This window comes from Scyliorhinus canicula, chromosome 9, assembly GCF_902713615.1.
Source record: "Scyliorhinus canicula chromosome 9, sScyCan1.1, whole genome shotgun sequence".
NCBI lineage: Eukaryota > Metazoa > Chordata > Chondrichthyes > Carcharhiniformes > Scyliorhinidae > Scyliorhinus > Scyliorhinus canicula.
Genome location: NC_052154.1, coordinates 162,630,317 through 162,642,856, shown reverse-complemented (window position 1 = coordinate 162,642,856; position 12,540 = coordinate 162,630,317). Strand labels below are relative to the sequence as shown.

Sequence of the window (12,540 nt, the reverse complement as noted above, 5' to 3'; positions counted from 1 at the left end):
AAACATTTTGCAAATTACAGGTGTGGTCGAAGAAATGCTATATATTAGTGGAGCTTCAATGGACCCGGCTGCTGCAGATGGCAAGGTGGAGAGATTCCTGCTATCCAGTGACATATTTCAATGAAAGCCACCCTCATGTCATGACCAAACTCCATCCTGCTGACTTGACCTTGACAATAAATGCAATATGATCATCTGCATAATGTTAACTTGCATAATATCCTTACCTGGCCAGGCTTGATTCACACATGGTCTTCATACATGCAGCAGCATTTGATGGAGTCTGCCTGAGGGTGCAGCCTTACGAGACTCATGCTTACAATACGTCAGGCCAGATACACTTCAGTGAAAACAGTAAGGCAGATATATGCAATTCCACTTGGTAACTCACACTTCACAAATGATCAAGAGCAGGTGATGTGGACAGGGACAGATGTAGAAATTCTCCATTGGAGAGTGCAGCTCTCTCCCAGCTCTGCTTCGCTGGATATGGATGCTACTAGTTACCTTGTGTAGGAGATCCTCTGACTCCCCAAAGTTTGTTCATAAGGCACGTAGATAGTGCATTGGAATACTCACCATTTGCCTGGGTGAGCGCAGTTCCCACAACACTCAAGACTTTTGACACCATCCAGGACAAAGCTTGATCGGAACCCCAACCGTCGCCTTAAACATTCACTCCTTCCATCACCCGCACAGTGGTAGCAATGTGTACCATTTAAAAGATGCACTGCAGCAACTCACCCGGCCTACTCCTGGGCTGCACATGTGTACAATAGATGGCTACCTGCACCTGTGGGAAATCTGCCGGAGCTGCATAGCAGAAATCCTGCTTCTTCTGACTGGCATCATCAGTGGCAAAGTTAACATAATTATGCGCGATGGCAAACAAATCCATCAGTCATCTCTCATCCATTTGTCCAACGCTAGCTGAGAGATCCTGCCTGTCTGCAAAAGAGCTCTTAAAGCATTTGGCAGTCAAACATGTTGATTTGCTGATGGTGACTTTGGCAGTCACTGATGATGCATGGCCACCGGTCCAACAGGAGGTGGCAAATTTCTGCAACCACCTGATTTGACATCCTAGGCTTCCTGAGATAGTGATGATCAGGCTCAAGGGAGTTGAGTCTCTGTATATAAACCCTATTTTTAATAATAATAATCTTTATTGTCACAACTAGGCTTACATTAACAGTGCAATGAAGTTACTGTGAAAATCCCCGAGTCGCCACACTCCGGCGCTTGTTCTGAGGGAGAATTCAGAATTTCCAATTCACCTAACTAGCACGTCTTTTGGGACTTGTGGGAGAAAACCAGAGTGATGGAACCATCAATTCAGCGAACACATGTAGTTGGATCTGAACAGAGCCTTGACCAGGTGGGCCCTGTCTGGTCTATAGAAGTGCGGTTTGCATTCCGCACAGATTGGGCAGTCCCTGGTGACCGCATTTACCTCCTCGTTGGAGAAAGGCAGGTTTCGGGTTCTGATGTAGTGGGCGAGCCGGGTGACCCCTGGGTGGCAGAGGTCATCGTGGATGGCTTTTAGGCGGCTGATTTGCGCACTGGCGCATGTCCCGCGGGATAGGGCATCCGAGGGCTCGTTGAGCTTCCCCGGTCGATATTTGATATCGTAATTGTAGGTGGAGAGTTCAATCCTCTACCGAAGAATTTTGTCATTTTTAATTTTGCCCCTTTGCGAGTTGTCGAACATGAAGGTGACCGACCGTTGGTCGGTAATGAGGGTGAACCTCCTACCTGCGAGGTAGTGCCTCCAGTGTCGGATAGCCTCCACGATGGCTTGTGCTTCCTTCTCGACTGAGGAGTGTCGGAGTTCTGAAGCGGATAGGGTACGGAAGAAAAATGCAACGTGCCGAAATCGCTGTCTTTTAAAGCAGACCAAGCAGGCCAGCAGCATGGTTCGATTCCCGTACCAGCCTCACCGGACAGGCGCCGGTAACTTCATTGAAGCCTACTCGTGACAATAAGCGATTTTCATTTCATTTACATATCTGCGATTCTGGGGAGGGGATACCCGTCTAGGAGCGTAAAGCGATTGATGGTCTGGCTATAATCGACGACCATGCGGCATTTTTCCCCGGTCTTGACGACCACCACATGAGCTCTCCAGGGACTGTTACTGGCCTCTATGATCGCCTCACTGAGCAGCCTTCGGACCTCCGTTCTGATAAATACCCTATCCTGTAGGCTGTACCGCCTGCTGCGGGTGGCTACCGGTTTGCAATCCGGGGTGAGGTTGGCGAAGAGAGGAGGGGGGGGCGATGCGCAGCGTGGCGAGGCTGCAGATAGTGAGTGGGGGCAGGGGCCCGCCGAAGCTGAGGGTGAGACTCTTGAGATTACATTGGAAATCCAAGCCTAAGAGGAGTGGTGCGCAGAGGTCGGGCAAGACATACAGTTTAAATTTGGAATAGCTAGCGCCTCGAATCGTTAGTGTTGCTGTAGTGCGGCCTTGGATTTGGATGGAATGGGAGCCCGAAGCGAGGGCGATAGTTTGGTTGATGGGATAAATAGGGAGGGAACAGTGTCTTACCAGCTCTGGGTGTATGAAGCTCTCTGTGCTCCCGGAGTCGAAGAGGCACGATGTGTTGTACCCGTTGATCTAGACCTCCATCATCGGATTTCTCAGAAGCTTGGGGCGAGATTGGTCGAGGGTGACCGTGTTGAGTTGCGGGCCGTGTGGTGGGTGCCCGGGGGAGTCGAATTCTTCCGATCGGGCGTCCTGTCGAGTAGATGCCGCTGCGTTCTGGCGAGCTTGATGCAGGAACACTGCGCTGAGTTGCGGGCTATATGGTGACTGCCCGGGGAGGTCGTACTCCTCCGATGAGCTGTTTGAGTCTGAGGATGCAGCTAGGGCCCGTGGGTCGCACGTGGAGAGTGATGATAAAGATGGCGTCCAAGATGGCGGCCCCCATGAATCGCACGTGGCCAGCCGCATGGTGGAGGTTTGCCAAGATGGCGGCCCCCATGGATCACGCGTGGCAGGAGGGGACGGAGCCTGAGCATAGGCCGCAGCGTTTCGGGCCCCTTGGGCCTGCTGGTGCTGGGGGCGATGTTTTTGGACTGTTGGGATGTTGAGGGCTGGGGCCCTTCTGCCGAGGCACACTTTAGCATAATGGCCTTTCTTCCCGCAGCTGCTGCAGGTCGCGGATCAGGCTGAGCAGTGCTGCCGCGGGTGCTGGCTTTGTCCACAGAAGTGGCAGGCTGGAGCAGTTGAATAACTGGTTTGGGGAGCTGAATAGTGGCAGGCTGGAGCAGTTGAATAACTGGTTTGGCGAGCTGAGTAGCTGGCTGGGGGAGCTGAGTAATTAGCTGGAGCAGCTGGATAGTTTGAGTAGTTGACTGGGACAGTAGGGCGGCTGGCTGTGGCAGCGCGATAGCTGGGGGGCCTTGCGGCACAGTCTTGGGGGGTCCTCAGGTCGGGGGCCCATGCGGGGTTAGCGGGGTCCGCGGGAAACGAGTTGAGGCTGCGGAAGGAAACTTCCATCGTGATAGCAGTCTCTACGGTAGTCTCTAAGCCCTGGGCCCCATTTTCTAATAGTCTCTGGCGTACATAGCTAGATCGAAGGCCCGCTACAAAAACATCCCGCACAGCAAGCTCCCTATGATCGGCCGCGGTTACGGCCTGGTAATTGCAGTCATTTGAGAGATTGTTCAACTCGCGTGCAAATTCAGCTAAAGTTTCAGTAGCCCGTTGTCGGCGAGTTGTGAACACATGGTGGGCAAAAACCTCGTTCATGGACCTGATATATATTTTGTCCAAAATCGCCAGCGCTGCGGTGTAGGAACCGGCTGGATTTAGTTGTGTAGAAATTCTGTGGCTTACCCTCGCGTGCTGTAGGCTGAGCTTGTGTTCCTCCGTAGTTTCAGCAGTGCTGATTTCGGCCAGGTAGGCCTTAAAACATTTCAGCCAGTGGCAGAAGGTTTCTTTCGCCTCTGCATCCTGCGGATCGAGTTCTAGACGTCCTGGTTTTAGAGCGGATTCCATGCTTTATTTCGGCAGCTTCTTAAGTGTATTAAATTGATGGAACCATCAATTCAGCGAACCCATGTAGTTGGATCTGAACAGAGGCTTTAATACACTTACAACAGAGCCAGCCTATTCGTCGTTGAACTCCATGAACTGGCAGGCTGGCTCTAAGGTACTGATCTTTATACATCGGTCTCAGGGGGAGGAGTCCTGGGCGGAGCCAAGGGAGGAGCCCAGTACAAACTCTCGCGTACTCCCAGAGCGACTCCCCCTGGTGGTCGGATAGTGCAACTGCACTTACGATGGTGGATAGTGAACATATATACACGGAGTTATATTGGCAACCATATACCGCATTGATCTTACAACGGGTAGATAACGAACATATATACATGGAGTGATATTGGCAACTATAGATAGTGTGAATCACATTCACCACACAGAGCACCGGGAGGAAACGCATGGGGAGAACGTGCAGGCTCCACACAAACAGTGACCTAAAATGGGAATCGAACCCGGGTCCCTGGTGCTGTGAAGTAACAGTGCTAACCACTGTACTACCATTTTGTGGTAAGTGTCTCATGTGAATTACACCTCTCTGCTGCTCCTCTCACTGCTGGTGCTCTCTGTGCTGGCCCTGTTGCTGCGAGTCTGTGTATATCCTGCTGCTATATGACTGCTAGCCGTCTTGGTCTTCATCTGAGGTCTAATCTAAGGCAGCATATGTGGCACTCATCCTGAAATGATTGAACAATCCTCCAAAGTATAGAAAGTAGCCTCTCAGCAAGAATACTGCAATCAAATCCGTGTTCCCATGTGCTGCCCAAGACCTTCTAGATGGTACAGGTCACAGATATGGAAAGTATTGTCAAAGGAGCCTCGATGAGTTACTGCAGTGTGTCTTTTTGTTGGTACACACTGTTGTTTCTGTGTGTCAGAGGGAGTGACTGTTTGTGGCTGGGGTGCTAATCAAGCGGGCTGTTTTGTCCTGGATGTTATCAAGCGTTTGAGTGTTGTTGGAGCCGCATTCATCCAGGCAAGTGGAAAGTATGCCTTGCAGACGATAGACAGGCTTTGGGGAGTCAGGAGGTGAGTTCCTCGCTACAGGAATCCTAGTCTCTGACCTGCTCTTGTAGCCACAGTATTTATATGGCTAGTCCAGTTTAGTTTTAAGTTGATGGTAACCCCCAGGATGTTGACAGTAGGAGATTCAGCAATGGTAATACCATGGAATGTCAAGAGGAGATGGTTAGATTTCTGCTTATTGGAGATTACTTCAGCCCCCCTTTGTAGCTGCGTACTTGTCTTAATTTCACTGGTAAGTTTCAGGAAGCCCAGGATATTGGTAGACCCAACATCAAACTGAAAATATCACTGTAATCGAGCAATTAACATATAGAACAGTACAGCACAGAACAGGCCCTTCGGCCCTCGATGTTGTGCCGAGCATTGTCCGAAACCAAGATCAAGCTATCCCACTCCCTGAAAATTGGCACCTTTTTAAAAATGAATTAATGGGATGTGGATGTTGCGACAATATTTATTGACCATCTCTGAATACCCTCGCCATTTCAAAGGCCATTTAAGAGTCAACCACGTTGCTGTGGATCTGGAGTCATATGTAGGCCTAGCTATTGTTCAGAAACAATGTACATAAGCAGCGTGTAACTGTCTTTCCACATGGCCTCTATTGCTAACATGCTAGCTGAGCAGGCTGCCAACATTGTGTGCGATTGTTTAACCATAAATACAATTGCGGAACTGCACAATCTAACTTCCACCACAATGTTGGGTTTAAAGTGCAGGTTTGCCTCTGATTTCTGCAGTGCTGCTGGGAGTAATTTTGTATTACAAGTGGGCCACATGACACCACACATAACATGACAGGAAGGGTCAGTGATACAAAAATCAGGTCGTCGGTGTGTTATGGAGAAATAATAGTTATTGTAAATTATGTGGACTATTATACAACCACTGTACAGTGTTAAACAGACAATTACAATGATAGATATCGATGTGTTTCACACTTACAGCTGCCATATGATTGAAGGATTAGATGTACAGTTGTTTACTACTGAAGAGCAATTACAATAACAACAAAAATAGAGGCACTTTACCAAGAGAAAGGAGAAATTTGACCATGAGCTGATGGAACCGAAATCCAATTGCTTCTACACTGGACTGTGATGCAGTGTAGCCATCATAAAACCATTAAGAATAGCCATCGTATTTTCAAAACTGAAAAACAATTCCAAAAATAACTATTTATTGGGCGCGGTCTAACGGCAGCGTCACACCTGACTTGGGATACGATGTCGCTGGTAAATTTCCTGTGACTCCTCCCACGAAATTTACCCGGCTCGCTATGCCTCGCTAGATCTAACTGGTTCTCGCGAAGCATCGCGACCTGGATCCCGCCCACAATGGGACGGGACTACATTTGCATATTCAAGTGTACAGTAAGGCTCGGGTGATCCCAAGTGAGAGCTGGTTAGTACTGTTCCCCACAAACGTTGACCAGCTGTACCGACACTCGGGGCGGGGGGGGAGGTCTCCCAGGTAGTTGGGGGAACCTGGGTGGTCGGGCTCTGCCAGCCTGACACGACAAACCTGGCACTCCGGTCTCAGCAGGGCATTCCTCGCCGAGGCCCCGTAACGCAGTCAAACAGGTTGAATGTCAATCTGCAAATCCTTCCTGATGGAACCATCAATTCAGCGAACACGTGTAGTTGGATCTGAACAGAGGCTTTAATACACTTACAATAGAGCCAGCCTATTCGTCGTTGAACTTCAGGTGAAATGGCAGGCTGGTTCTAAGGCACTGATCTTTATACATCGGTCCCAGGGGGAGGAGTCCTGGGCGGAGCCAAGGGAGGAGCCCAGTACAAACTCTCGCGTACTCCCAGAGTGACTCCCCCTGGTGGTCGGATAGTGCAACTGCACTTACAATCTGTAGATAACGAACATATATACATGGAGTGATATTGGCAACTATATATAGTGTGAATCACATTCACCACACTTCCATCACGCCTAATAGCAAGCGGTTAGAGTGGGAGAGATTCCTGCTCAGCCACGCTTGATGTGGAGTGACGCCCCTCAAGCGATAAGCCTCTTCTGATAGACTGGCAGCCTGTTCCTGAAAACAGAAAAAAGTCTACATTCGTGCACCACCAGGAGTGGGAAGAGAATTTGGGTGTTCTGATTGGAAAAGGTAAGTCAGCTGATTTCTGAAATGTCTTACGCACTGCGCTTAAGTTCACCAGCAACTGTCACCTTAGAGTTGTTCTATTTTGTTTTGCACTTGACTGTATGTATATATTTTACCCCCAGTTCCATGGAAATGAATGACCTGCCAACTCTTGACATACTTGTCAGTGAAACCGAAGTACTCAAAGAACACCTTTCCCAAGTTAAATCCCCCGTGGTCTTGTGCCATAATGATCTACTGTGCAAGAATATAATCTACATTGAAACACAAGGTAGAGTTAAAATGATTAAATAACAATAATAATACTTGTATTTATATTGTGCCTTAATATGTCAAACTGTCTCGAAATGCTGCACATGCTGAATTATTTTTGAAGAACTATGAACAGCTAAATAATTTTAAAGCCAGACTTGACATGTTTTAAAGTTTAAATTTCGCGAAACAGAAATATAAACAGATGCACGTGGGATCTGTTATAGAAAGAAAAGGGAAAGATGAGCTGTGAAGCACAGTTTTGCTGCAATGGCTGCCACTTTGGCTCCACACCTCTGTTGTGTGCTGCACCAGATGCCACCTTGGGTACGGCATTCGTGTGATAGCAAGGAGCATGTTCCAGACGGAGGCAGAGTAGGTAGATCATGGTGGTAATTAGGTGGACAATGCTTATTTGACACCAGTGCTTCTACCTTGAAGCCTAGCTCTTCATTAAAACTACATCTTATTACTGTACATGCGTTCAGCAGCAGTAAGGGATCCCCGTCCAGCTCACCTCCACCCTCCCCAAATCTCAATATCCAACCAGTGCTATTTAAAGGAGCAGTCAACCATTTTCAAGCTTAATGCTGATTAATTTACACTGAGCTTGTGGAAGTGTTTGGTGGGTTGTATTGTTATTTAAAGTTGCTGAGGCTACAGGGAGTGGTGTGGCACAGGCTGAAGGACTTGATCCTGGCTTCACAGATTCTGCACAGGCCACTTGATCCTGATAAGGGTGTAGCAGTTTGTTTCCAACTTGTCCAACAGCACGAAAGGGAAAATGAGAAGAGGCAACACAATGAAGACTAGCTGCTGGAAGAGGTGGTGGGGAGCGGGGGGGAACAATCTCAACAGGAGGGCATGTCCTTCAAAGATGTTCAAGGAGCATTTCTCCTCCTTGAGCTTTGGCGATGTATTACTTTTGAAGGAGATTCTCGGTGGAATCTGCCACCTGCTGCAGCCACATCTGGAGCCTCAGAGAAATGCATCACCAGTGTCTGTGAGGCTGAACGTGTCTATGAACGATTACGGCCGGGATTCTCCGATTCCGCAGCCAAGTTCTGACACCAGCGTCAAAGAGTGGCGCGAGCAATTCCGGCGTCAACAGGCCTCCAGGCCCAGTCATTCACCCCTTCCTAGGGGGCTAGTACGGCACCGGAGTGATGTCCGCTGTCCGGCGCTCGAACACCGGCACGCCAAGGCCGGCGCAAGTCTGCGCATGCGCGCCATGGCCGGCACGAGTCCGCGCATGCGCGCCACGGCCAGCGCGAGTCCATGCATGCGCGCGGGTTCCCATCTCCATGCCTGCCCCCGGGCAATATGGCAGAGCCCTACAGGGGCCTGGCTTGGAGCAACATAGGCCTTCCACAGAATTAGCCCGCCCGCCGATCGATAGGCCCAATCGCGTGCCAGCCCACCGTGGAGGCCCCCCCGGAGTCGGATACACCGCCTCCCCCCCCCCCCCCCCCCCCCCCCCCCCCCTCCCACACCAGGGTGGCCCCCACAGCCAGAACTCCGAGGTCCCACCAGGTGGGTCTATACGTAACCTACGGCGGCGGGACTCAGCCGAACTCGGTGGGCACTCGGCCCCTCGAGGCGCAGAGAATCGTCGGGGGGGAGGGGCACTTTCAACGGCCCCCGACCGGCGCGGCGGCGACCCCGCAGGTGCCGGAGAATCAGCGCCAGAGAATCGGCAGCCTGGTGTAGGATTCCCCAGCAGGGCGCCCCCCCCCCAGTGATTCTCCGACCCGGCGTGGGATGAAATGAAATGAAATGAAAATTGCTTATTGTCACAAGTAGGCTTCAAATGAAGTTACTATGGTAAGCCCCTAGTCGCCACATTCCGGCGCCTGTTCGGGGAGGCTGGTACGGGAATTGAACCGTGCTGCTGGCCTGCCTTGGTCTGCTTTAAAAGACAGCGATTTAGCCCAGTGTGCTGAACCAGCCCCTGAGAATCCCGGCCTATGTGTCTGGTTCCTTTCCAGTTGGAGTAGGTGATATTTGCAACGTCTCCCATTTTGCTGTCAATTCTTGCATAAGAGAGGGCGCTGAGTCCCTGTATGAATACATTTCATTCTCTCTTGCCAGAGCAGGCAGGCAGCTTGGCGAGTGTTGCAGGTTTCCCCACAGTGCAGGGTGGTAGTGACTACATGCACAGTGCTTGTGGGCACCACCTGTCAGTTCTGAAATGCACAGCAATTGAAAGAGATACCGCTCCCACAAAGACCAGCTGGTGTTGAAACATGCATAATGTACCCTCCGTGTCAATGCCCAGTATCCTGGTCGTCACAATGCCTCCATTCTGTGGCAATCCTTTGTGCCAGCTGCATTTAAATCACCACAAGAAACCAGAGGGTGGCTACTCGGTGACAAGGGCTATTCGCTGACCACTCGATTCATCAGTCTGGTGCACAGGCCACGCATATCGGGGAAACATGCTTAGAATGACACCTATGTTATCACGCAAAATGTGATTGAACAGAACACTGCGGAGGTTAAACACCACATCCAGTGCTTGGATCAGTCTGCAGCTGCCTTGGTTTACTTGGTGGAGCATACATTAAGGTTGGTGGTTAGCTGCTGCATCCTGCACAACCTCCCCATTGTGGGAGCTCTGCTCTTGCCACCAGGTATACAGTGAGCAGTTGCAGAGGAGAAAATGGAAAACGGGGAGGGTTGGGACAGGGAAGGAGGCAAACAAATCGCCATGTTGGTTGTGATTGACCCACTTGACTCCAAACTCAATTCCCCATTCGCCACAGTCCCACGCCAACCTCCCCTCTGTCACTGACCATCACAGCATCATTTAGGCCACAATGCTGAAATAAAAACCAAATTTTTTAATCAAACCGCCAAAAATCAAAACTAAATCAATTCCATGCAAAAATAATCTATTCATCTGAGTGAATTCCTTTTGTGCCTCTCTTCTCGATTTCTCTGTCTGGTTTAGTGCTCCTCCTCAATTCTGACAGCCAGTCTGGTGGCAGGCTGTTGACTTTCAGTGGGGAGACTGCAAATGGTCGAGTAGGAAGACTCGGGGCCTAGAAGACCTGGAATCGGAGTGCATCATTTCAGCTTTGGTGGTTGCAGTCCAGACTGCCTGATTGATAGGAAGCAAGGATACTAGTGGAATGGCAGAAGGTCGAATGCTGTCATCCTAAGAGAGGACAACATGTTCCGTGGAGCAAGGAAGGCTCCCCTGCGGCCGCACAGTGGTGATCTTAGCAATGTAGTTGGAAGGTAACTTGCTGGACTGCAGCCATAACAGTAGCAGTCTGAGTCTACATGGCAGTAACCTGAGCCAGTGTGTATTTCACTGCAACACCCAAACATTGGTGGCTTCTCCTCGTGCTGCAATGAAAGCTGAAACATCTACCATCAGATGCTGCATTCCGGAAGGATCCACAAGTGTTCTCCAGGTCCTGATCGCAGCTTAGTCAACACATCTGACCCGGAGTCAGGTATGGAGACTTTGCCCACAGAGGTCGAAACAGGTCCATGATGACTGCAGGGCAAAGCACAGCTGAACCACCCAGATGCTCAGCCGGAAAACAACATTCCCCGGCCCGTTCTACCCCTCTGGGCCCAGAAGAGCGGATGCTGGATAAACAGCCCTCATCAAAGAGATAAAATCCCCCTCCTGCCATTGAAATGGAAGGCGTATCAGACTTCGGGGGAAGGGATATTATAACCCTGTAAGAAGCCCAGGGGTCTGCAACCTCAGAGTCCCTGTGGCCTCACCTGAGTATGATCTAACCAGATGAGGGGGAGGAGCCACCCCATTAAACCAGAGACTGCTGGGACATAAATATCCCGGCCCAAGTGTGGCCCTTCGGGGAGTAGGAGGTGTAAATATATAAGGAAATAAATCTAACTTTTTCTACAGTCGTCGCTTCCGAGTGGTCGCTTGCCTTGGAGAGGCCACAAGGGGGATTAATGGGAATGATTCTCGGTTGAATTAAGGATTAGAGCTGGGTGGTTAGACTGGAGAAACTGGGGCTGTTCTCTTTGGAGTCGAGAAGTCTAAGATGAGATTTACTCAAGGTGTTAAATATCATGAAGTGTTTGGACGGAGTAAATAGAAATAAATTATTTTCATTAACTGAAGTCTTGGTGACCAATGGGGGACAGGTTTATGGAGATTGACAAAAGAACCACAGACAACATGAGGGAAACCATTTTTATGCAAAATGTGAGGATTTAGAATCCACTGCCCGATAAATTGGTCGATGCAGTCTCAATCGTGGCCCTCAAATGGGAATTGGTAAATGCTTGAAGAAGGCAAATGGCTCAGCGACTAACTGGTTTGCTCTTTAGATAAATTCATAGAGACTTTATGGCCTGACCTTCTGTGCTGTACTAATCTATGATTTTTCACAATTCTATAATTTATGTAAGTCATTAATTGTCAAAGTACAGAATGTTTTGGGAAATATGACAGCCATTTTGTGCACCGCAAACTCTTACATCCAGGGCTGGATTTTTGCTCCCACGGTAAAGAATGTAAATCAAGAAATTCCTCAGAATGCTGCACCCACCTCAGGCAAAAACTGCTCCGTCAGACCCAATTTTCACTCAAGGGGAATGGGGGCAGGTGCAGGATTGAGATGGAGCCCACGCTTCCTGGGTGCAAATTAAAGGCGACCACAGGGACTACCAAATGCTGAAGCAAAGACAGGGTTCAATTCTCTGGGGCTTTCTCCCAATTGTTTCCTTAAATTTGAGGCCTTCTGGCCTCACGCTCACAATAACCCCCACCCATTCCCATGCCACTCCATCCCCCCATGCAAAATTTTGCCAGCCCACACTCCCATTCCCCCCTTTGGCACCTTATAACAACCATGCCAACTTAATGCCAATTCATGCCTGTCATCCTTTCCCTATACCCTCTATGCCAAGCCAAACAGCATCCACCTTAGGCAGACCTCAGGAGAAATGTTCAGACAAAATAAAATGAAGATCAAAATATCTATGACTACCTTTGCTAAAAAATACAGCATTCAGGGAAGCCCATTCAAAACATTTAAATTCACTCGGTTACTTAATCCCTCAGAAAAATAAATACACTTGTATTCATAACCCCACATCA

The 12,540-nt window shown here is 49.5% G+C and overlaps 1 protein-coding gene across 2 annotated transcripts in view; it reads left to right on the top strand.

The window, feature by feature from the left end:
- LOC119971857 (ethanolamine kinase 1-like) overlaps nt 1–12,540 on the top strand; it is a 537,556-nt gene that overhangs the window by 264,093 nt on the left and 260,923 nt on the right. For both annotated transcript variants that reach the window (XM_038808086.1, XM_038808085.1), the window contains exon 4: nt 7,319–7,467. In XM_038808086.1, the coding sequence (XP_038664014.1) occupies nt 7,319–7,467 (149 nt within the window). The remainder of the gene's footprint in view (nt 1–7,318; nt 7,468–12,540) is intronic.